The following is a 27,286-nucleotide window of genomic DNA, read 5'->3' as shown; positions in this document are numbered from 1 at the left end:
TTGGACAATAGGACTTTTTCATGGCAGACATTTTGGCAAGCCATAGCAAGAGGACAGGTGGAACTAACAGCATTAATAATGTCTGCACTGCATTTCAACATGTGGTGTATGCTGGTCATGGACATGCCTAACACGGACACTTAATCAAACAGAGCCATTTTATTGTCATTAGCCCCATAAAAATGTCTATAATGAAGGTTTAATGAAAAAACAAAAAGCTCTTTGCAAATGAAGAAATTGCACAGAACTAACAGGAAAACCAACAATCCCAATAATAAAAGAGACACAATAGGTCAATTTTACATGTTTTTATTAAAGTTGCATAAAAGTGTAACAAAATTGGGCAAAAACAAGACCTGTTGTTGATATTGCTACATTTGTTTGTTGGTTTGATCTAATCATTGTCCAAAAAAACGCCACCACTCTTGCAATCCACATGGTTTAGCTCTTGTATTTAGCCTCAATGATAATAATCAGTATATATATTTTTTTGCAATTTTCCCCAACAGTAAAAAAACAGACTTCTCAATAACAGTCTAAGAAGGTATAATCCAAACCTGGATTTTAGAAATGAAAATCCATTCAAATTCAGATACTGATTGAGTTTGCATGGTACAAGCTGACCAATCAAAATGTCTCCAAAAAACTGCAGACAGCGCTTGATTGGAAATGCCACCCGCAAAGCAAAAGCAATCACACAAAAGTGTATCTGAATGGATTTTTGTTCAACTATATGTTAATCCAAGGCATGGCATCAAGAAGTGTCATGATCACAATAAAAACAGACCAGTATTCAATGTAAATGTAAAGAACATTGTTTTATCTAAACAAAATCACTGTATCAAGGCCTAAGTATTAAACACTCACTTCTAAAAACAAAAAACAACAGAATCTCATATTGTTTTTCAAAAAAAAGAGAGAGAAAAGGAGCGACAGAAGATCCGAGATTCTCCACATGCCGCAGTTCTGCTCAGTAACACATGTTTTTAGCAGGTTGTGTTACCTTTTTAAAAATGAATGTCTCCCGTTTATTTGGTTTGTGTAACATAAATAATACCTAAGGCAACATCTGTTTTTTTAACAAAAAAAAAAGGAAACTGAAGAAAGGATAGAAAGGGAGGGTGGACAGAAGGATGAAAATGGATGGGAAGAGGAGGAGGAAGAGAGGGGATGCCAGGGAGAAATAACAGAGCAGCAAGATGAAAATGGGCCAGAGTGTGTGTATGTGTTCGAATGTGTGTGTGTTGGTGCAGAGAGAGAAAGAGACAGACAGTGGAGGTCTACTGCCACCGCAGGTGTCAGCAATTGGTCACAGGAATCACAGCAAATGTTACTGCTTCTCCTATTGGCCGATGTGTTTCGGTCTCTGATCTGATTGGCTCAGGATCAGAAACAGATGGCTTATTCTTGGAGATGATTGGCAGCTGCAGTAGGGATACACGGATCTTGTGACAGCTGAGGACCTGTCTCTCGCTCCCTTTCTCTCTCTGCACTTGGTGTGTGTGTATGTGCGTGTGTGTGTGTGTACACATCTGTGTAAGAGGCAGCTGTGTTTGCTAATGTGTTTCCTCCGCCTCAAGGGTGGCTTGTGCGTGTGTGAGAGAGAGTGAGAAAGACAAAAGAAAAAAAGAGGGGTGAATGCATTTAGACAGCTTCAGTTTGAAACAGTGGCCTCCGTCCCTCCTACTCAGAAATCTCATTGGTGGCTCTACGGATGTGACAGGCAGAGGTCGGCACAAAGTCTCCACCTCAACATTGAGCTGAAAAGACATTTTCAGCGTTTCCATGAGCATGTGACCGCTCCAAACTGTTGTCCGACAAACACAAAACAATGTGGGGGACTAAATCATTTCGTAGAAAGAAGCGAGAGAGTGAAATAGAGACAGAGAGTGGGGGGATAAAAAAACAAAAAAACAAACAAGGCAGCTTTGTTCCAGGTCCCCCTGTCGGACTGTCAGCGTGTGTGTGTGTGTGTGCGTGTGTGTGCATATAACAAAATGCATCCAGAAAACAAAAACAAAAGAAAACAGGAACCAGTCCTATACTAAAAATCAAATTTGTCCTACAGAACAGCAGAATATACAGGCCAGAAAAACACTCCTATTATGAATGTTGCTGTACGTTATGTTGCAACATACACACGTAGCATTTAGCAACACACAGACGTTCATAAGTATGTGCAGACTGGACAGCAGTGGCTCCTAAACAGCCTCTCTTAGGACTGCACTACGCATTTGAGGAAAGAAAACATACCTTTTTTTCTGCAAGAATTTGAAATCTAGTCAAGCACACTCAACTTAAAACGACCTACTTCTACTCTACCCTCATAGGAAGATTTTTACTCTAAAATTGGTCAGAGCGTACGACCACCACAGCCAACCAGTGACTCTCTTTTAGCTTCAACCACTCCAAGGATCAAATTTGCCTCTTTGCTGTACTAAAGATACACCATACAATATTCTTTGTGGTCAGAGGTTCAGATTTTCCTCCCAAAATGACATAGTGCAGATTTTTCAACAGACACGCACAAAAAAAGACAGTCTTTAAATGCACCACTGTAGCAAATGCCTCTGATTGAGGGGGAAAATTAGCTGTACTGACCCCAAAAAGTTCATTAATTAAAAATCTAAAGTCAAGTGAATATCCCTAAGCCCTCAAACTGAACTAGGAAACAAACAGCATAAGAATAATGGTTGGTAGTTGGATCATATACAATTCTAAACCCCTTAGAAATAACAAAATAAGGAATCTCATTGGTAGAGACATAAGCAATGATTGGCTGCTTCCTCCCTCCGACCCTCCTCCTTCATCGTTCATCCTTCCTCTCTTTTCTTGGCTGTTGCCGACTCTTGCCTCTTGTTCCTCTTCCCACTCTCAGCTGCTCCGCTCCAAGTAATTATGGGATTCATCTCATCTCAGCTCCCCTCCTCTTCCTCCTCAGACAGATGGAGAGTGGAGCGAGGGATGGTGGGAGGGCAGGGGGAAGAAGAGCTGGATGAGGCAGAGGAGTAAAGCCAAATAAAGGGTGATGGATGGGCAGGAGTAGAAAAAAAGAGGGAAGGAGAGTGCCTGGATAAAGACCAGTGAATCGCTTTATGGATTCTTTAGCTTTTGTTTCTCTGCTGATAATTTTTAGGAAGTCCAACAAACAATAGAGGAAGGTCAAAAAATGAAAAATAATAGCGATTTAAGGGACTGGATCCAGGCAATAAGAGAAGAGGAAGAGATGAAAAGACAAAAAAAGATAAAAGATAAAAACAGAGGCTCCTTAAAACAACAAGAGGAAACAGGGTTCAGTTACCATATTTCATGAAAAATCTTCAATGGAAGAAAACTGACGTTAAAATAAAAAAAGAACAGGGAGTGATAGGAAGACGAGAGGTGAGGGCTGAGGTGGAGGGGGGAGGACGTGGGGATGGAGGAGGACGAGGAGGAGGGACGCCATCATTTCTTCTGAGGCGTGGAGAGTTTCTGCATCCCTCGGATCTTGTCGAGCAGCTCTGAGACGAAGTCCTACGGCGAGACAGGAGGGACAAAGCACATGAGGGGGATTCAAGAAAAAAAAGAATCCACAGAGCATTGATTTAGGGGTCAAGCGTCAAGATTTCTTACCTCAGTAGGTTTAAAACAGTCAACAAGTAAGTCCTATAAGACAAATAAAGACAGTATGAAATTATGCTTTGTTTTTGCACATGTATGTGTCCCTGCATGCTTGGTATGTAGGTATGTACGTGTGTCCTACCTTGACCCTGGCTGCCCGTTCAACATCACTTGGCATATCCAGCAGCTCATCCACATCTATCTCGAGCTCTGGGATGGCCTCCTCCTGTAACACAAATAATAAGAGGAGATGAGAATAGAGCACATTTTGGAAAAAGCTGGTTGGTCAACACGGATCCTGAATAACCCAAAGTGACAGCTCACTGTCAGAACCTCCTTCATGGACAGATGGAAAGAAATCCTCATCATCCCCTCTATTCTTAGTCCATGTGTTTATGTTATGTGGTCGTCTGCAAATAGATCAGCAGAACCAGCGTTTCTGTCTGTCTGCATGACGTGGTACATTGACTGATGAATGTCCATCTCTGCACACTAGAGGGCAGTGTCCTTCCATCACCCCACATGTTGTACATGACATGAGAAAAGAGAGGAGAGACAAAGAGAAACAGGAAAGTAGGAATCCTGACCTAGGATGAAAAAAAAGATGCTGTCTATTCAAATGCAATATTTATTTGGCTGATTACACTTTGCTAATGTGCGGTTTGTGAAAATACTTTGTACAAATGAAAGCAAACTCCAGTTCTTTTCATAACCCACCCGTACACACAGCACATGGCTTCACATGACTGTTAAAAATCCTTCAGGACATAACGGAAACAAAGCAGCGTAATTTAATGTAGTTACTCTGTGAGACTTACACTGTCATCTACGTGCGGTAAATATGAAGCTACAGCCAGCAGCCTCATCGAGTCGCCAGTTCACTTAGCTTAGCTTAAAGACAGGAAAAATGTGCAATGGCATTGCAGTTTTGTTTTTGTGCAAACCTGCAGACCTGTCACTTAATCCGTTACGGAAGTTCTGGTAGGTGGATTTTGTTACCTTCAGGCGGAGCCAGGCTAACCGTTTCCTCCCATTTCCATTCTTTATGCTAAGCTAAGCTAACTGGCGACTCGATGAGGCTCCGTATTTAGCCTAGCCACATATGTGCCACATGTGAGAGTGGCACTCAGCATGAAAGCTTATTTCCTAAAATGATGAACTATGGAGTTAACGCCAGGTAATATTTGTATATATTGTCCATAACATAAATTAGGAATATGTCTTGATTTATTACTATAAAAACTACACTGTCACTAAATGTCTGGTATAGAAATTAGCTCAAACACTTTCAGATCTAATCCACAGATTGGGTAACGTTTATTTTTGTTCATGTAAACTGCTGACTGTCACACTGTTGGCTCAAGTGAAAACATGCTGTTGTTGATCTCAGAATTGTGAAATCTGCTCCGCTCCACAGTTACAGCAGTGACAGCCACAGTAAATGAAAATACACTTGTGCACTTTTAATATAAACCAAGCAATTATTGCCTGATGGTGATAAACTGACCCCTGATATAAAAAACGTATAGAACTGATTTATTATTATTTATTTATTATTTAAATTTTTTGCAAAAACTGTATTCACTGTGAGTTTGTCTTTGTGTCTTTCTTCCCCCGTCTCGCCACGACTCCTCTCTTTATCCAATCATTTCTTTTTCTGATTAATCTGTTGCTGTATGAAAAGCAGTTTAATAGTCTGCCCCGCTCTCTCTGTTTCTCAATCTGTCTCACTCACACACACTAGCTCAGTGTGTGCTATCAAAGTGGTTCACCACTGGCGTCAACAGCACACACACACACACACACACACACACACACACACACACACACACACACACACACACACACACACACGTACAAACACTCATTTACCCCTCTTTTGCAGCTCAATTGCTACCCTATATTCATGTCATTCTCTAGGAATCTCGCTCTCACTCTCGTCCTCCCCCTCGGTTAGAGTTGCCCACACCAGCTGTCTCTGCACCTGCCCAACTGCCCCCTACCCGATCGCGCACACACACACACACACACACACACACACACACACACACGCACACACACATAAAGTCATGTAGACTCACAAACACAGAGACAGACAGGCACAGCATGCTGTGTGTGCAGATTTGTGTGTCACACTAACCAAATGGTAGTTTTTGTGTGAAAACTCAACAACACACACATCCTCTCTGATATACACACATCTCACACACACTCACATGGATTAAAGAATTATAAAATGATCATTAATAAGTCTGAGCTGGATGTTGAGTGTGTGTGTGTGTGTGTGTGTGTGTGTGTGTGTGTGTTCGTGTAAGTCTTTACGGAGAGGGTGGGGTATAAGGATTTAATTTGAAGCAGGACAGCCTGTGTGTGTGAGATAGAGACTGGAGGTGACAGACAGACTTACTGTCAGCAGAGTACCACACACACACACACACACACACACACACACACACTCAAGTTGACATAAAGACATACTGTAAGCAGTAACACAAAAATTTGCAAAAAACTGACACACACACAACAGATGAGAGTGAGAGACACACACACACACACACACACACACAATTGAAGCTGCAATAGACACAAAGGTGAACATACACTGAAACACACACTTGCTTACACTGCAGACAGCAGATATTGAAACTGTCTGATTTACACACATACAGGCTGCGAAAGTCTTACACAAAGACTGATCTGCACAACATGTGGGCTCTATGTGCAACTACATGAAGAAAGAAAGAAAGAAAGAAAGAAAGAAAGAAAGAAAGAAAGAAAGAACAAGGGGACAAAGGAATGAATATAATATAAATATCATTAGGGGAATATCTTCCCCTAATGATATAAAAGGTGATTTTACTTAAATGTCAAAAATTAGAGAAAAATAGGAATACCAGCCTGGCTCCATATTGTTTTTAATCTCTGGAACGTACTCGATGTAAATGTAATCTACTACCTGCTGTTCAATGTAGTGGAAAGCATAAGTGATACTCATTTAATTCAGCTTACTTGAAAATGACTTGAGAGACAGCATTTTAAATCTGCAGGGGGGGAAGGGAACGCCAAAAGGAAGGAAGGTAAGACGCTAAGAAGCATATCGAGAAGAGGGAGCAGCTGAGAGAGCGGCCCGAGAGAGGCAGAGAGAGAGAGAGAGAGAGAGAGAGAGAGAGAGAGAGAAAGAGGTGCTGAAAAAGGCCGGAAGACAAGCTTCAGAGAGGAGACACAAAGAAAGCAGGGAGTCACGAGGGAGGATTTCCAAAACAATCCTGCACACTGACTTACTGAACTAGTCTGGAGTCTGGAGGGGGTTTTACTGTTGGCTGCAGATGTGATCTGGACTAAAAGATGGCTACAAGGTATTGGCGCACACCGCAGGCTCGTAAACAAAGCAGTGCACTGTGGAACAATTGACAGTGATCTGGAAGGATCACAAAGAATTTGCTTAACTGGAAATCTTTCTGGTAATAATCCAAGACACATTTGCATCTGTGTTTAGGTGTGTGATACGTGATATTACAACAGACACAATGCAATTTAGCAAGGTGTTCAGCCATCACAAGCCTTCAGAGCAGCCTCAATCCTCCCGGTGGGATGGACCACACTTCTCCTGACACATATTCTCTCATTTGGTGTGTTGATGAGAGTGTGATGAGCGCTGTTAAATTTTTTTTTTTTTTTTTTTAAACGCACTAAAATCTCCCACAGGTGCTCAACAAGGGCGAGATCTGAGGATCAGATCACGACCTGTCATCAGCCTGACTACCGACCAATCAAATCACTGCAAAAATGGAGTCTAAAGGATCCTGACATGGACCAAAGTACTGAGTTTACAATAAAGTGTTACAGAGACACATTTTTAATATGTTAATAGGATTTTAAACAGGTCTTCTAACACACTAACGGCTTAATGAGTGGTAATTATAACTCCATATTAACTGCATTGGATTCATGACAGTGTAGATGTTTTTAATGCTGCCCAGATTAATATATTGATATAAGCTCTTTGAGTCAACAAGATAATTGCAAATAAAAAACTATACCCACTCTCACCCTTTACTGGAAAAGAAACCACAGGCTGCTTATGAGCTTAGTAAATTATAATGCATCACTTCAGTCACAGGCCTTTTCAGGAAATCACTTTTTTTCTCCAGGCCCTTTTTTTTCGGGGTATATATTCTTTTTCTTCTCTGTTCTGGCAACAGAAATAGCCTCAGTTTAATTTGAACTGTTTTCATTCATAAGAATTCGACCATTAAATAAGCAAAATATAAGAATTAATGGATTATCAATGAATAATCCTTTTATTTTCCATCCTTACAAAAGAGTACAGTATTTCAAAAAGACTATTGAAAGAATATTGAATGAATATTATTCCTAATGTTTCAGCCTCTCATTCTATTTTAGATGAGTGGCTGTATTGTGTATTTCACCTCGCTGTAAATCCCCTCAAGTGAACATGGTCATAACTGGATTATTAAACCTTGAGTTAACTGAACCAGTTGAGAAACAGCTTTATGATAGTGGTTATCCAGGAACACCAATGTTATGCTGAGTGAACCCGGCTGATCCAAAGAGAGCTGAACTCTTTGTGAAACAGACCAGGTAATCGCGACGCCATTTTCCCCACTCTGACCTATATGGAGGCACCTGCATCGGCCCTATTCCACCACCCCTTTATTCAGGTTTCTTCCTTTAATGTGTCACCTGTCTGTGGGTTACAAGGTACACTAACTACAGAGAAAAACATCAGTCTCATTCTCTCAACACGTACCACTCAGGCTGAACCAGCAGCATCACCTGACAAACAAACTGACACTGTAAACTGACAGATAAACTTCTTGTACCGTTACTCTTTAAATTTAACTGCACTCGTCCAGACAAGCTTGCAAATATGATTCACACACCACCACACTGTGAGAGAGCAACAGACAGACACACTGTCTGTCTGGAGGCTGCCTGCAGAACAGAGCAGAATGAGATGTGACAGTATGAGAGCGTATCTGTGTGTGTGTTGGTCATAGTACTATTCCTCTCACAGGGGGCTGTACAGCGGCTGCAGGCTTGGACAGATCAAATGCCAGATACAGCTCTCTCATAGCTGGAAAAACATAAGCTAAACACACACACACACACACACACACACACACACACACACACACACACACACACACACACACATTCACACAAGTAGGTCAGTGCCCTTCTATTACAACAAAACGGCCTATCATGGCTTCTGTAAATATCTCTAGAAAGGGAACTGATGAGACAGAGAGATGAAGAAGTAAAGTCAGGGTTTCTTGGAAGTTTGGTCAGAGACTTTACTTATTAAAAGACTTAATCGTGCGTCAGCAGTTTTTATTTTAGCCAGACTGGATTTTCGCAGTACCTTAACTAACCTCAGGTCTGATTAAAACTTCCAACACTGTGACTGTGAGTTACAGACGTGTCTACAAAGAGAAGCGGAAATTCTCAGCAGTTACCAGTCAATCGCTAATAGGTTTATCAGTGTATATAGACACACGACTAATGAAATCACAATAAAGAGATGGACAGAAGCGTGGGAGTGGGAGGCTTCATGTTTAAGTAGGTCACAGAAGCCACCTGCAAGGATCACATTGCATGGACTCCAGTGATAACACACTACACAACTGATTCCTATGATAGGATCTGTGTAAACGGTGTGTGTAAACATGTGAGTGTAAAAAAAAAAGAAAAAAAAGAAAGGGAGCCAGAGAGAGGCCGTGTAGAAGAAAGCATTTAAAATATAAAGAATTACCAAGAGGCTCTGGTTTACCAGAAGCTACACGATGGACGATAAATAGCCACTTTTGCTTTTCCTAGCGCCTCAGTAACAAAGTAGGATAAAAATAGTCGGGGCTTCAGGATGGCGGATTGCCCGTTCTGCTGCAAAGACAAAGACAATGTTTTGGCTGTGGGGTCTATAGGGAGAGACAGAGGAGAGCGAAGAAGGAAGCAGGAGACAAGAGGGAAGTGATGGCTGGAGCAGACAGGATGGAGGAAGGAGGAAGAAGTAGGAAAAGTGGGACACGTGGCGCCCAACAATGTCACCATTCACTCCAATTTCCTTGTTCTGTGTGTGTGTTTGTTTTGACTCGTCTAGCAAAGTGATACTTTCTGCATCCATCAGAAGAGAACCAGACTGAGGTTGACATGTTACATGGAGTAAACTTTACGCTGCTAAACCATCACTATGTGACTCCTGTGTTGAGGTCAGTCCAGGCAGGAAGGTGTTTTTTCTGAGTGTTTATACTGTGTGTGTGTGTGTGTGTGTGTGTGTGTGTGTGTGCGCATGTGTGCTCCATTAAAACTATTACCCCCAGCTGGTTGACTTAAAGTGACACAGGTTCAAAATATGTACTGGTGATATTGACAAGTTACAGACACAGACACACAACTGTGTGCAGGAAGTGTGAACCCAGACATCACTGAGATTGTTTGACTGCGAGTGTGTGTTGTGTGAACTCACAGCTGAGAGAACATAGTGTCCACACACCAGTTTTACTGCTCTGTATCACCACTAAAAGGAAGAAGGTGCTGGTATCATAGTGTCAATTAGTTAGGATCAATTGGTCAAACACTAACAATACAATGTTTAAATCCCAAACAGCAGATTTTCTGCCTCTTTGAACTCAACAAAAGGATGTTGGACATTTTTAATGGAGAAAACCGCAACGTGCTTTAATCACTTTTGTCTAATGGTCCAAATCTAAAGACCTGAGCAATAAATCATTCAGCATTTTGTCAATACTCAGCTCTGCTACTGACAGGAGTAATTGTGAAAAAGGATTATTGGTGCAGGCAGACAGAGAGAGGGGAGGGGAGGCGTCCTGAGCGACAGATCAAGGTGAGGGTGAAAGGAAAAAAGACAGCTGGCTCGAGGCCAGTGAAAAGACATGGTTGAAAGAACAGAACATCTTGATGAAATATTTGGATGTCACCCTGGTCTAACAACTTCCAGGTTATAAATAAAATAGATGAACAAGAGAAGAGATAGAATCAGAACAGCTGAAAATCAGTTTGATAATTGTTTCTAATCAGTCATACACTTACATGACAAGTATGGTTAGTTTAACCCGCGAAAAAACATTTACCTGCAGTGCTAGTTCAGGATAGTGGTGGGTGTTAAGGATGAAGTGTGCTTTTAAAAAGATTCACACAACTACAGCGTGTTTGAATATGGATGCAGAAAGCTCACAAAGACCCGCAGATGAGCTGATAGGCACGCCTTCAAACTCCCCCGTCATTGGCATGTGCAGGCCTGTGTATCAAATAAACACTGATTGATTGAGCAAAGAAGGATCGAGCTGAGCCAACACCAAACACGTGACTTGAACACAGAAACTCAAGATTAAAGTATTTAGTGATTTATTTGTTGGACTTCCTTCCAAGAACTCAAAGAGTTGAGGTTACGCTGGCAGATGATGTGCACATATCTGCAGGCGACCCCTGGGCACGGTTACGGACATGTCGATATGGAAACATTTTTGCCGTATGAGATGAAATGAAAGTCCCAAAAAAGTTACGAGACGCTTTCCCTTTTAAAACAACAAAAATATTCTGAGCTGAAAGCTGAAGAGTTTCCTGAAAACCCATCTTGAAGAGGTAATTCATGACAACCTTGTGACTGACCTGGTAATTTATTCTACTGTCATCTGATGAACGCAGAGAGATGGACATGCACACACAGGATGAGTCCAGCATGGAAATAGTGGAAAAATACTGGGCTTGAACCTGCTTCCTGTCATGCTCCCCCTATCTTTATGTCTCCTTTGATGCCCCTCCTCTCTGGCTGGCATTGCCACTGCACTGATCTTGTATAAATCACTCTCAGTGCGTCTGTAATGGGGCAATTCATAGCGATTGGGCCACCCTGCTGGGGGCACGATACCACTTATGACACAATATAAGAGTGAGTGAGTCACAGAGGGGTCAACAAGGGTGTAGGGATTAGGGATGCATTGTGTCAGTCATCGCCTGCTGCTTTCCATCCCCCTTATACCTCCCACTGTCTCACGCACACACACATGCAGATGGTTGCTCATCAGGAATCTGCTGGTCTTATAACAACAAGCGCATTACTCTTGCCAGCTTCCTTTTTTTTCTTTTTGTTTTTAAACACCAGTTCTGGGTTCACAAAAACTTTCTGAAATGTATAACCCCAGAAAACGCAGTTTTAAGAAAAGGGTCTCTTCTTGCACTGAAGGGGTTAAAGCAGCAGCCATCCAGCTACTTCCTGTCTGAGCACGTGACCTTGGGAGATAACGGGGGAGGGGAGGTTGAAGGTATCTGGGGGAAGTGTGTGTGTGTGTATGTGGGAGTTAACAGAAACACTTTGAGAGGACAGAGTTGACAGAGGGACAGTAGCGTGTGTGTGTGTGCGTACATGTGTGTGCAATTAATCTAAGTGGTGACTGGCCCTAATGAATATGTGGCCTCACACACACAGATAGACCACAACAATCCATAATCAATACAATACAATGTACTTAATCCAGTCTGGAGTATGCAGACATTAACATTTTGTGTGTGCGTGTGTGTGTGTGTGTGTGTGTGTTTGGTTGATCTTCATCTCTATTGCACGTCTAATCAGTTGGATGCACTTCCTCCCAGGAAGAATATGATGTCCTGTTTTGAATCATATGAAAAACAGAGAGAGAGAAAGAGAAAGAGAGAGAGAGCACTGTCACATTTTCTTTACTCTCTCTCTTTGTCATTTTCAGAGATTATCTCTTTGTGTTCTTCCCACTGATGCAGGAGCATGTTACAAGAAGAAAGTTTCTTTGTTAAAAAAAAAAAAAAAATCAACTTGTTAATGCATCTCTACGTGTTCCTCCAGGAAGGAAGGACACACGTAGCTTCTTAATAGTATTGTTCTATTAAAAAACCCTCTTAAAACAACACGTACCCCTCACTTAGTCCATGCTACCAGAGCCTCCATCTGTTTTGACTCTGCAGCCCTGTCAGCCGTCCTGCTATCTCACTACAGATAAAATGCAAAGGGCTCTGTCATGTAAAGTAAAAAGAAACAGAGCCTCCAGAGTCTGCTGGTAGTGGTGTGGGCATACTGTTGTGTGGGTTGCTTCAAACTTATTGCAGCAGGAAGCCAAACCAAACAGGCTCCAAGTACACAGAATGTATTTTCATATGATGCCAGGAAAGATTCATCACTATAATTAGCATGCAGGCACAGTACTTTTGGTAGTCCTTACACTGTAATTAGGTGACAATGGCATATATACTGTATAGCATGAGTAGAGCTGAAAAGAGCCATAGTGATATACATTAAAGTGATAACTTCAAGTAGACACGCCTTGACCTGGTGGCCTTTTCTCCAAGAACAAGGCTACGTCAAAATCTAGTATATATCTGGACCGCCGGCTATTTGCATTGAGCCTTGTGTCGTCCTAGTGTCGTCCTAGTGTCGCGTCACAATAAAGCTGGTCCTATTTTACATGTTTTCATGTTTCTGTTGTAAGACAATGGAATAAAAGTAGTGACTGAAACTCAGCCCATTAAGACTAAGACTAAGTCACTTCCAAGCTGCTGCTCTGCTGCTAAAATCCTGATTTTATAATCGTGACATCGTCTGATAAAATCAATCAACACATGAGTTAAAGACAAAGTCTGAGCTGTGATTTCAGCTATATTCACTTGTAAAATGATCACTCAGAGAGGAAGTTAGAAGCTCATCCAGCTGCTGTGCCGTCAGCACGGGGAGGTGTGTCTGCGGAGGGAAAGTCCGACGTAGCGCTCCTCGGGAAATACTGGTGAGTTGCTAAGGTTTGACCCAAAAGTCACTAGATCTGATGCTTTTTTGAAAAAGTCCGGAAAAACGGCGAATCTAGCAACAAAAGCGCTACGTTAGCAACACTGTTTACATCAAATTATTTTGAAAGAGCAATGACCTGTGGGTAAACACTCATTGGCCTACCAATGGACATTTGTGTTCATAGGGCTGACCCCACTCTTGTGGTCGTACCAAAAATGATCTGTGGAGTGAAATTAAGCAACAACATCCTCGGTGTCATTATTATAGTGAAGCAACATATCAGACGTCTGAAGACAAATCAGTAGATATTTAACAATCATCACGATTCAAGGCAGATCCTAACATGAATGTGGTTTCCTGTCAAAACTCATAGTTTACGTAATGCTCACTTGCTCTCAAACTCCACCCAGAGCGCACACGCATACATACACACACACACACACACACACACACACACACTTAAAAATCTATTTGCAGTTAAAATGTAGACTGTCACCCAACCTTGACCCCCCAAAAAACTGCCCACAGTCATAGCTGCTCGCTCTACGGTTGAATGATTCACACATCAGCTTGTTTGGGCTGACTGAACGGTTCAGTGGTTTCTGCGTGTTGACTGGACATGTCTGTGCTGCAGCCTCTCTGGGGAGTCACTCTGCTGGTCCCTCCGGGTCACGACCAGCCCCGGGAAAACTTGTACTGGCAACGGTGCGATGCTGCCAGGGCTGGAGCTCTGCCGCTGTATCACACTCACTAACTAGTACATGACGGCAACAGTTTGTTACCGCTGCTGCCCAGTTTCTCTCGCTCTCTTTCAGCAGCTGCTTCATTCAACTGTTAAGAAACCTTCACAGCAAAGATCTGAGACATATTAATAGATATCAATGCCTATTTGCTTTGTGTGTACCCCCCCCCCATTTACTGCACCATACTTTACATTTTCCAGCCACAACCACAGTGATTTATTGAGAATTGATAGAAGAACTAAATGTTTAAGGCTGGAATAGCCACCACAACCAGGCAGCCAAAAAGAAGAGCATCACCTCCAAAAACTCAAACCTTGTCAAAGACATCCCAGTACCACCAGTTTGACTGACAGGTGATCTGAGCAGAGTGCAGAAATCACACAGCAACAAGTGGTTAGTAGAAACGCCCACAGATCTTAAGGCGCATTTGAGTAAAGTCTTATGATGTTTTAAAATGAAAACTAATTTGCAGCTAGTTAGAGGTAAACACAATAAATATAAAAAACCATGTTTGTCAGACACACAACTGGAAATTCAGGAGCAACAGAAAGTGTATAAATCACCTTTGGTTACTTTAACCTTTACTTTCAATTTCCATGCTGCTTTTTATGATCTGCATAAAAAGTACTTGGCCAGCTTCTATGCGTCTCTCTCTCCCTCTCTCACACACACACACACACACACACATATACACAGAATATCCATCGCTCTCTCTCTCTTCAGCCCACTCTAATTACAAAATCCCTCATCTGAAAGATGTGATCCCGACAGCATCTCAAGTGCCCACTTTCACCCTCCACCTCCACTCTCCGTCTCTTCTTGAGTCTGTCATTTCTGCAGCAGAAAACAGAGGGCAGATCTGAGGAGGAGATCAGACCGCTCCACAAATTCATACATGGACTGATATCGATGGGTGTGCACGTATGTGTGTGTGTGTGTGTGTGTGAGGGCTGTCTGTATGCAAGTGTCTTGGGTATATTGGAAAAAGTAGCCTGGAGTGTTTTAAGAAATTGATTTTTCCTTTCTCGCCTTCAATCAATTACTACTTATCATGGGATCAAACAAGCAATATTACAAAGCACAGAATCACATACATACAGAGAGGAGAGTGAGGAAGACCACACATAAACACACACACACATATTCTCTATGGACCAGAGGAGTCATTACCACTACAAGGGATTACGTGCAGATTAAAATAAGAATGCATACAAACAAGGATTACAGCAGATTATCATTATGTCACTCTTGGCAACAACTATTAACACAACCAAAGGCCTCCACATTCATTTGTTCATTTGCCATGTCATTCAGTGAATGACTTATTCTTTTGTTGTGGCAGTTTCGGGCATGAGTGGAGCTTGGCAACCCTGCAGGGTCACACAGCTGAACATTTCAACATTTTTTCCATCAGTTTTCATCCGTGTTTATTTCTGCAGCCTTTTAATTCATTCTGAGATAAAATCTGAGTGGATTCAAAGGGGATTAGAGATTATTATAATTCTTTCATGCTGATCAATGATCAACACAACCTCTGACTTCTTGAACACTGGCAACACATTAGGTAATCTAATAGGTTAATGCTTTGGTTTGTTTCCAAATTCAGTCAATCAGCTCCAGGATAAACTAGAATTACCGCTTTGCAGTTGTATGCCCTCAGTTTATATCCATGTCTGTCCAGACTCATGTAATACATGCAGTGAACACTTTGAAGGAATTTAACACATGGATATTAAGAGTGTTTCTTATAACATATGCTTGAGTTGTGACCAAAAAAATGAGTTTTTGTGAGGTCACAGTGACCTTGACCTTTGACCTTAAACCACCAAAATCTAATCAGTTCAGTAGATTTAGAGTTAGAGTACGAGTGAATGTTTGTGCCAACTTTTAAGAGATTCCTGAGATATCGTGTTCAAGAGAAAGGGATGGATGCACAACCTTAAATCATATCGTCTCCGACCACGACTGTCGCCTGAAGATTAAATATGAAACTTAAGGAATGAATCAGCAACCGAGGAAAATGAATGCTGCAGCCGTCGCTTTCACTGTCCAGTGAATGACCTATTTTACTCGTTAAATCTTTATTTAGCTCAGGTGATGGTTTTGCTTACTGGGTAAAATAGATTCTGTCTGTCCCAACAGGATAATCCTCTTTTTTTTTCTTGCCTGGCTACTCTTTTCCTCTCCTCTACGGTTTTTACAGAAGCAGGATCAAACAGTTGTGAGAGCATTTTCATGGCACTTTCAGATCAATGATAAGTCGATTAAAGTGAACATGAAAGACACATCCCCTGTAGGCTGGAGAGGTGGCTGGACAGGAAGTTTCTATGGACATTTTGATCCATTTTTCTGTCTTTAAATACTTCACCATTATTACAGCAGTTTAAAGTGACCACAGCTGCTGCTCTTTCTTCTCTCAAGTCATTACGTGTGTTACTAATAACTTAACATTTGTTGATGTGTTCAATTAATACTCTTAATTCCAACATCCTGACAATGTGTGTGTGTGAGACTGACTCCCTTCCTGATGAATCATTAACTTGTAATCATTTCTGTCACTCAGACACATTGCCCAAATATGGTCAGTTGTTCCTTCCTACTCACGCAAATCTGCGATAAGTTAAAATAAATCACTAAGATAATGTCATTTGAATATTTGTACATTAACGTGAGACAGAAGTAACTGGTGACATTACTCCTCTGTCATCTTTATTGCCAGTCTATTTGTCTATCTGCCTGCCAGCTGTCCGTCCATCTGTCTGTCCACACGTCTTTCATCCATCCATTTCTTCACACGGGGCGTTTTGACCACAGCAGTTTTCATAACAGCACAAGAATCCCGTCATATGACGTCCAGTGCGTTGCGATACCATGAAAGCTTAAGTTGGGTTTCACACTGCTGTGACATCATGGAAGATATATGAAGCCAACATGGCACCGGCGCTCCGACCTGGCAACCGCTTGATAGGTGACCGTCTGCCTGCCTGAGAGGGACACGAGGTCAGGGAGTCACGGGCAGTGCAGTCTGTTCCTGTAAACCCACCTGACTGGACTTCTATTACTACCTGCTGAAAGCTGCAACTACCTGATATTAAAAATCACATCCTGCGCTTGACATCATCCATCGACATCTCTCCATATCCTGTATTAACAGGGAAGTCATTGTACACTGCTCCTGTACAGTGTGTTATTAAAGGACGATGAACACATTATACACACAACACCATCAGAGACGGGGAATAAAGCCACAAACTGACATATGCCTCCCTGCAATTAACAAACAGCTCAAGTGGCGTCTGCTCTTAATGCACCTCCTGGGACTAAAATACACTCCTGAGTGGATCTGTGTTACCTCACTCAACCTGCAAGCAGTTGGCATTACTTACACACAGACTTCATGGTGATAATGACTCCATACCAAAGATTTATGCCAGCTGCTGCCAACGGTCGTCTCAACTGTTAAATATTGGGACAGTTTGTTTCAATATTTTAATACGGTTTCGTCATGGAGGCCAATAAACGAGCATCATCAAAACCTCATATTCATCTCATTTAAAAGCACTTTTATAGCAACAACACCCTGGAGCCATATATAGTAATAACACTGGCCTGTGTACCAAACTACATCCCTATTATACCCATGCTTACTTTAAAAAGCCTCCTCAGTGGGGGCTAGAGCTCTGAGAAAACAGAAGCACATGTGCAGTTTTAAAATGCATTAATTATGAAATAAAACTGTATAAAACATCGTAGATCATTCAAAATAATTATCAGAGAAGCAAAGGGGGGCTTTAATACATCACAGTCATTATGTTTGTAGAAGAAGAAATATAGAGTATTAACAGCCTCAGCCTGTTCATTGTACACACAATATAATAATTTGTTCTGCAGGACGGTATGAATGGATAACACGCTTTCATCTCTGTAAACGCTCTCATTGCATTTAAACAAGTTACTGCCTGCTGTTCGATTTGCTGAAAGTTTCGCAAGCAAACTGCAGTCATGCCCCGCTTGACTCGCCATCTCCAAGGAAAAATTGTTTTGTTAAACCCTTTATTATTTAAACCCTTCACTTGGCTGACGACCTCATGTGTGTGACAGAAGATGGAATGACAAACTCGTCGAGCTCGGTTCAGTACTGAAACACAATGCTCAAGGGTTTACACGGTGGAAAGGTGTGAGGCAATCAGTTTGTACTGTACAGACTATGCTGGCTGACACATGACAGAGCATGATTGATGATGATTGATTATGATTGATTATGAGAGATAAAGACATTGAGAGGAAGAATAACATGCAAAAAAAACACACACTATCTATTAGGATTGCCCATCAACTAAATGTCGACTGTAGCACTTGGCATGTTGGAGAACGTTAACACTGACATTTAAGCAAATCATTTTGTTGAAAGGATTCCGATACTTTGCACTGTAGAAAATGACCCATAAGGGATAATTATGGATTTTAGATGATATCCTGCTGTTCTCATTCGTTTCAAATATAAATTAGCCAAATGATCTATTCTCCACAGATGTGGTGCATTACAATCCTTTATCTCTTATCCTCAACATTAACCAAACCTTAAATCAAACTCTAAACTCTATTCTACGCAAAAACACACAAGAGCAGTTTTCATGTGCAGATCTACTTGGTGAAGCCAACACGGACACGTGAGTGTGTGTTTGTGTGAACCAGCAGGTGTGTGCAGGGTGCTGGGGTGCTTTTGAGGGAAAGTGTTTTTTTTAAATATTGTTCATTTTTTTCTACGTACTGTATGTGTATGTGTCTCATTCTCTCTTTCTCACAAACTTCCTGTGAAAACATCCATAAACATTCCTCTGAATGACTCACATCCCCCCCCCCCTCTCTCTGCATCCCTCTCTTTCTTAATCCATGCCTTCTCTCGCTTGGCGTTCTTCACTTCCTTCCGATCTTGCTAACACACTGAGCAGAAAACACATGCTTGGTCTCCCTCACTCACAATAATCTTGTCGGCCTTTCTCCTCCCTAACTTGGTTGATTCATTGGCTCACCGTCTTAAAAACACTCACATGGTCAGTCAGTAGGTCAGACTACAGTACACGCTGACTCACCCTCAATCAAACAGGAAAAGAACTGTGTGTTCATCTAGAACCACATGTAAGCTATTAACACGATGTGTGTGTGTCCATGTCTGTGTGTGTGTGTGTGTGTGTGGGGTGTTTACAAAGACACACTGGGGTCTTTCACTCGCGCTGTGTAACAACCACTCTTTGTAGTCACCCTCTTATGCATCCTGAGTGAAACAGGGTAATACTGATTGGTATTCAGACCTTTAAGTATAAGGTTTAAGCAAATGTTGCACAGTCTACTTGTGTGTTTTTCTGTGTGTCCTATCTCAGCATGAAGGAGGAGTGAAGGAGGCCAACTTAATCCATCAGCGGCAAAGCTATGAAATTACAGCTGTTCCCACAGTTAGGCTTCCCCTAACCCGCTTCCCCTAACCCACTTCTCTCCGAGGACTCGCACAGACACACAACACCAGGATGCCTCACTTCTTTAACCGTGCGTTGTTGACGACAACAACAGACTCAAAGTGAAAATGAGGCAACACAATTAAGTAATAAGCAAAGTTCCTCATAGCGACTACCGTAAATACGGCCAGAAGAGCGTGTACTATCCAGTACAATATGTTTGTGCAGTATGTGCTAAATAATGAACAGGGCATTTAAATTCCTATATAATCCTACATGGATTTGGTGGAGATTTATTTTTAGTACAGATGAACATTTGTTACTTTTTTTTTGCGATGTTAACATGTTTTAATGGTAGTAAATGAGTTTTTAATGTTGAATTTGCACACTCTCTGTGTTTTAACTAAATGCTTAGTGATTGTGATTGTTATTTAACTGTTACTTAACTGTATGTATGTGTTGCACTTCAGCTAGTATTATTTCCCGTTTCACTGTGGACTTTCTATTTGTCTTTGCCTTTGTTTACTTCAGGTGTCTCCTCTCTATAGCGAATGTGATGTTAAGTTACCTTAAGCACACATAAAGTGATATTTGATATTTTTAGATTTTGGAGCTAATGTTTTATTTATTTTTATTCATGAATTTGTTAATTAGAGGAGATGTTTATGTTCACTACGCAACACAACACTGTACACTTGCATACTGTATTTTTATAGACCTAATCAGCATTTGCTCAGATGTTGGGACACTGTGGAAAATTCCAAACACCACCATAAAAATCCAACAGCTGATTAATGACAACATAAAGACGAAATTGCAAAATGGAGTGATATAATTTGATATGATCTTTGGTATTTAACTGACACTTACAAACACAGTGACAAAGGAGTTAGCAGATCAACAATCACATTTCATTTTCGTGGTGAAAAACTGCTCCTCTTTGACTAACCTGAAGCCAAACACTGTTAAAGAGGATATATGCTATACATGTGGCGAATCCCAGAGTGATGACTTGTTTATGGTGTGACTATAAAGGCGGGATTGAAAAACTCAGAATAAACTGTCTTCTTGGTGATAGAAACAAATTTTCTGTTTTACAACACCTTCAGCTCAAACTGTCAGAAGTCACTGAACTGTTTTCAGTAACTGATCAAGAGCTGAAAAGGGAACCTTTGCGCCTGTCATTGTATTTTCTTGGTGTATATAGCAGGGGACACATGTTACAAAAACACTTTCTCCTCTCTGACATCCCTGCCTACTCCTACTACATTTTCCCTCTTCTCTTGCCATCCCCTCGAGTTTTTTTTCCTTCCCTTCCTCCGTTCATTGCATTCCTGCTCACCAATCCTGCCTCTGTTCTCACTCCTATCCCCATCTGTGTGTGTGTGTGTGTGTGTGTGTGTGTGTGTGTGTGTGTGTGTGTGTGTGTGTGTGTTTGTGTGTGTGTGTCTGTGTGGCCACGTAGGACCCTGGAGTTTGGGGATTGGTCCGCCCACTCGCTCCACTGTTAACTATGTAGCTACTGGTTAGCTCCAGTGTACTACGAGCGGAAAACACAGCAAACCAGGAGAAAATAAATCTCTTTACTGACAAATAAACTTTTAACAGCCCAGTTACCATGGGAATGGTACCAAGACTGGAGTGAAATTTAATCATTTTACTAGAAGCGGAGTTGTGGACTTGATAAGTGAAACCCCCATTTTGCTTTTCCCTAGAGCGAGCTCAAATGCACTTAGCACCTTATATACAAAGCCAGTAATAGAGTGGGGGCTCTATAACAACAGAGAAAGTGTGTACAACTTAAACAAACATCCATCCTTAAAGAAACACCCCCACTCCCTTTTGGTATGTGCCACATAACACTCCCAAATCCTTACATTTGCTGCCGCTTTAGTGTTTGTACTTTTAAACTAACTCAGTTTATAGTTGGGTTTAAAACCTAAACTGTGAGATGGATGAGAATTGTGGGATTTGGAGGCTCTATTGAAACAGATGTATCAGATTAAAGTGTTTCTTCATCAACAGTCACCACCAGTCTTGTTCCAAATGTATTCATTTGAATTTGTTTTAAAGTGGATGTCATCTAACAAAAATGGATATTGTTACAATACAATCGATCTGTCAGCATTGAGGTAAGTTTGTTTTAGCTTGCAATACTACAAGTGCCAGAAGCTAAATAATTCAACCTTTTTTCCATTACTTTTAGCTAATTAGTTCAACTGTTTATTCATTACTTTTAGCTAGCCTATATCTATTTCAACCATTCATCTATCGCTTGTAGCTGACTGTTTCCACTTAGTTTTCAACATCGGGTATTTACGTTACACTTGAGTCAGTAGAATGTTAAATATATATCCATCTCTTAAGTCAATTTATTTATTTTTTTTAATTTTCAACCTACTCCAAATTTTATTTTAAAAAAAAGTACCTACAAACAAGTGCAGAAGTAGCCCCTGGGGTATTATTAGCACTGTTTGGGCACGTAACAAAACCAGGAGGTGTTTCTATAACAAAGCAAATGGCATTTTAACATCAGTCTCTGCTAATATAATAACTGAATGGCTCTGATTATAATCCAAAGTAAAATACAGGGGCTTTTTGGATATGATGCAATTTCACTGAGCTTTCTTTGGCGAAATGGACCCGAGCCCTTTTTTTCCACTGCATGGTTAACCAACATAAACATTTGACAATCCTTGTTGCCATGGAATCATATGAAGGTTCAGCTCCTCACTATTAACCATAGCAACTCTGACTGATAGGCCGACTAAGTGGCTGGATGAATATCTGACAAGCTGCCTGGCAGCAACGACCGGCTGACTTCTTGTAGCGTGTTTAAAGGGATTATATGAATGAGAAAATAGCTCATTATGAAGTCCCCGTTGAACAAACTCCATGCGGTTTTATTAATAGCTGAAATATGCATCCATGAAAGGAGAGAGAGAAAAAGAGAGACTGATATATAGGAAATAATGTGACAAATGAAAATATGAATTATGATGAGTCAGAACAAAATGAGACACATGGAAATAAAAAGGCAAGAAAGAAAAAGGCAAAGATCAAGCGAGGAAGGTGAAAGAAAAAAAGGAGTAAAACCCAAGCCACGTGCTCCTCGTCTTTGTCAGTGAACAGGGTTATCCCAGTTCCCGCTCTGCTCCCTGACCGGCTAAAGCTGCCTCTCCAGTTACACTGTTTAGCAGCACGTGCTCCACATTTCGCTGTCTAAATGAGCCCAATGTGTCTCCATCAGTGAACCGACTGTAAATTAATCTCTTTGTTGTCTAACAGCCGAGGCAGGGACGGGGTCCGGACAATGAAAAGGAGGAACGACTGTGGAAGAACGTCATCTTTAGAGACGAGTGAGGAATGTGCGTCCGAAACTGTGAAATAAAATCATTAATTTCTCATTTACACATGTACAACCTGGAATACCTGTGATCTGACCACAATGACTCTCCGGTCTCACTATAAAGAAACAACAGATACCGTCACCATGCGCCCATTTCTTCTTGGACTCTTTGTGACCCTGTTAAAGCAGACTCACAATACACCATCAGTGCATTAAAGCATGCATGACTGAAAGACTGAGTGGATAAGTGACTGAAGGCAAGATGGGGGAATGAATGAATGAATCTACATTTAGAAAGAGAAATACCTGTCCTTGAAATTTCAGATTGTCTCCTATTGATCGCTGGGATCGATAAGATTATAAATAAGATCTAAAAAGACACGTATTTCCAAACCACTTTGATTGTCTTCTGTTGAATTATAAAAAACTCATACTCGAGCACAGGACTGCAAAGTTTTTCCCCTGAACGCATTTAGTCATACTTTTTTTGGACTCCACACAGCGTTGATGCATAGCATATTAATCCATTATTGGCAGACAATCAAAGCAGACTGATTTTAAAATCCTCTGCAGGCCGTTTAATCACCTCTGCTGGCATCTGAGTCTCTGTTGTATCCCTGCTACTTTATTATCAGCATCTCACGGGATATCCCACCAACTGCCATAAAAACCTCAATGAAATTAGCATAGAAAGTTAGGAGAGACAAATGTGGGAGAGACTATGATCTAGTTTTCTTACACCACATGATAAGAGAGGTATCAGTTTTTAGCCTCACACTCTTTGTGAACTGTGGATTGGAATAATATCTGGTTACACTTCAGTCACAGTCTGTCAGTGGATTGGATTTTAAACTTTCAGGTGTAAACGTGGAGACAAGCAGACCCCTGAAGACTCTCACACAGTAAATTTGCATTACTTTTTTACGCTGTAGCTACAAAAAAACAAAACAAACTTTATTCAAGTAAAACCCTGTTGTGAGTATGTGTGATTGTGCTTCCAGCGACCAGCCTCCTTCGCGCCCCGTCTTTTCTCTCCATTAGCCTACTAGGAATTCTCCAAACCTGTTAAGTCGTTGTATTCCTCACGCTAGGAATAGAATGTGGGTCAATGCCAGCTCAGTAGACTCCACATGAGCTTACCTACTACTGACGGCAGCAGCTACACCACAGCTGCCGCCAGGTTACATTATAACTGCACGGCCCCCCATGTGTCACCATGACCAGGGGTTTGATGTGTGATGGTGCAGAGGGACTCTAAAGTTAGCTACACCACACCTGGTGGTAATGCACAGTCATCGCTGCAGCCAGGGGGTTCAGGCCTGACAAGATGTATGACTGGACCCCCTACCCAGATGCATCAGTCTCACCCCATTTGTCTCCTGTGTGCCCCCCACCACCCCTGCCCGATGACAGTGACTCACTCACCCTCACTCAGCTTTTTCTTTATTTAAAAGTTTGCAAGTAAGAGAGAGAGGAAAGTTGGGAGGGGGCAAGCAACAAGGGTCCCATAAACCAAAGACACAAACAGACACAAGTCTCTTGATTTTCTTTAAATTTCTACATTACATTATTACTATTTTATTAATAAAAAAAGTGATTCTGCTATTTTTCTAACCAAAACAGCTCTCAAACAGCAGCTAAACAAAGTCTTTTACGACTAAAGTATGACATAAGTGTTAATTTCCAGTCAGCCATTAATATTGGATTAGATTCATTCACAGGTGTGCTTTAAAACAGCTTCAGCCAATCAGAGCACAGAGCTTAGGCTGTCCATTTCATGATTAGGCTATAAAGCTGCAAATGCTACATTTAGCCTACCTGTGAGTGGAGGACTGAAGTTTAACCACAAGGCTTTAATCTAACTGATGTAAATGTCTGACATTATTTCATCACTTCATCACTTAGTATTCACGTTGTTTCCTAATTTTCTGCGCTCACTAGCTGATCTACTTGCATATGGCCCGAATACTATAGGCTATAGAAGAAGCGAAGCTAGGCCAAAAGCACCGACAAAGGGCCCATTAATGTTTCTTTGTCAAGTTTGATTTAGGACTAGACACAAAGACGAGCCCCAGAGCTGATAAACTGACTTATTAGACTATACTGTAGAGCCCTATTACTTAGCACAGCCGCCTAATCAATACGTTCGATCGGTTTCGAGGCCGGTTATTGTTAGGATCTTTACCTCACAGTCGTAGAGGTCCGTTAGCTGGTCGATAATCCACTCCTCCAGGTTCAGTCTCTTCCTCAGCTCCTTACGGTCGTATTTGACGGTAACGCGTCCCTGCTTCCGAACGGGTGTCTCCGGCTCCTCCGTGGTGCCGGCCGGCGTCTGGAAATATACCCGGGGTTGAGGGCTCGTCTCCGGGCTTGTTACAGCAGCCATGGTCGCTCGGATTGTTGGGGGGGGGGGAAACCCCGGAGGTGTGGAAGTGTGAAAGGGGCGACGGAAAGGAGGCGACAAGAGGTCTGTGGATGTGCGGCTGCTCGCTTTTCCGCACTGAAAAATCCCGACTGATAAATGTGTGACTTGAAATCCCCCGAAGAAACAACGTTGGACCTGATGCTTTTGTTGTCCAAAATCGCTCAAAGCGACATTGGCAGTGATCGGCTGCTTCCACAACACAAAAGGGAACGACGGGTACGGCGAAACGTAAAGTGTAACCGGCTTATTGTGCTATTTACAGCATGCAAAACTCTGCTTATATAAAAAGCGAAGACAGCAGCAGTAGCGGTGGAGCCGGCCTCAACTCTTCATTCAGTACAAAGAGAAATCACACGTCTCTTTCTCTCTTTCTCTCTGTCCCCACGAGAGGTGCGTGCGTGCTCTCTGACTGGGCTTGAGCGCATCCGACGTAGAGCGACTGAAAAAAAGAAAAAACACAGTTGATTTTCCCCCCACTTTAAAAACCAGTTGACCGACTGTTATCCGTTTTCTTTTCACATTTCATTTCCCCTAGTCTCTCAGCTTTCAGATGTGACCCCCCCCCCGTTCACCGTTCTCATTTTAACACGGTTCAACACTCTTTCAGACCATGCTCTACTATATAAATAACAAAGACAGACATTTGATTTAGTCTTTGTGCTCCTTCCCCACTTTAAATTCAGTATCCACACTGACTTATTCAGACTTAGTCAATGGCTTAACCTCTGACAAACTTTCTGACTTTCTGATAGCCTATTATTTGTCATTGCAGTATTAACCCACCAGAGGCAAACCATTACAAAGTGAAGACCCATTAGGCCGCAGTGCATTGTGCCGCACTTTGTCCTTGCACAGTATTTAAACAAATATCCAGTTTGCCCAGGGGCCTAACTGCTTGAAACGCTATTTGAATGCTCATTTGACTAGTTCCCAAAAGTCTCCACAGGAATGTATGAAATATTTACAGGCAGAATTTCACACCTACATTTCACGCTTTATGAAAAGACTATTTTATACAAGCCTACATTTTGCAAGATAGAAAAAACAATTATTGTTCAGTATGAAGTATGCATAGTATGCATCCCATATTTGTAAAATTTAATTAAACTCTTAAGATAAGCCTATAGAATGTAACCTATAAGTGGAAAGCAGCTGGAGCACCTGGATTTTCTAGTATGGGATTGGTTTGGGAATTTAACATTTATGCTAGCCTACATCCTCCAGGCTTTGGCATGGATGAAACCACTGAAGGTGTTGCATTAACAGGAAACCTGTCACATTTTTTCACAGTGTGTCTATTGTGCTGTAACAGCAGGGAACCACACACCCCGGCCAGGCTGGTTAATAACAAGAGTTTTAATAATAATAGGAGAGTGAAGTGAAGGGGGAGGTTAAGACAGGGAGAGCGAATTCATAATGTCTCTCCCTCCTTTGGGGTGTTCACGGGGGTGTTGACATCTGTCAACATGCACATATTGGTGTGTGTGTGTGTGCGTGTGTGTGTGTGTGCGTATCATACCACTTCATGGATAACCGTGGCAACAAGACGTAAAAACCTGAATTATTCAGTGGGCATGTCTGAAACTTACAGTTGAGTAAGCACAGACAGACCAACACACATTCATACACTCATACTTATACACACACTGTAACTTAAACATTCATGTGTGCTTTCATATAAAAATACTCCGTCACACACAACACAGATAGCCATGCAGTTACTATTACACAAAAACCACTCCACACAGACCTAATGTGTCACCAAATAAGAGAAAAAAATGCACATGCAAAGTAGCTGTGTGCATCTGTATCACTACACCAGCTGAGTGACTTCTTTCAACGTCATGTCAGACACATACCTCTGGAGAGGAAGGTCAGTGTAATGTTAGCATGTAATATTAAAACTGTGGCGGCCTTAGAGACAGT

The 27,286-nt window shown here is 41.6% G+C and overlaps 1 protein-coding gene across 1 annotated transcript; it reads right to left on the bottom strand.

The window, feature by feature from the left end:
• Positions 1-293: 293 nt before the first annotated feature.
• Positions 294-25,800, bottom strand: ppp1r14bb (protein phosphatase 1, regulatory (inhibitor) subunit 14Bb). The gene is made up of 4 exons (XM_023404087.2): positions 25,121-25,800; positions 3,743-3,826; positions 3,613-3,645; positions 294-3,513 (listed from the first exon to the last, which is right to left on the bottom strand). The coding sequence occupies exons 1-4, from the start codon at positions 25,319-25,321 to the stop codon at positions 3,445-3,447; spliced, it is 387 nt and encodes a 128-aa protein (XP_023259855.1). The 5' UTR covers positions 25,322-25,800; the 3' UTR covers positions 294-3,444.
• Between the last annotated feature and the right edge of the window lie 1,486 nt (positions 25,801-27,286).

This window comes from Seriola lalandi, unplaced genomic scaffold (genome assembly GCF_002814215.2).
Source record: "Seriola lalandi dorsalis isolate HSWRI2012SDOR001 ecotype SW California unplaced genomic scaffold, Sedor1 jcf7180002054216, whole genome shotgun sequence".
Lineage (NCBI taxonomy): Eukaryota > Metazoa > Chordata > Actinopteri > Carangiformes > Carangidae > Seriola > Seriola lalandi.
The sequence above is the reverse complement of the archived record's forward strand: the minus strand, read 5'-3'. Positions and strand labels throughout refer to the sequence as shown.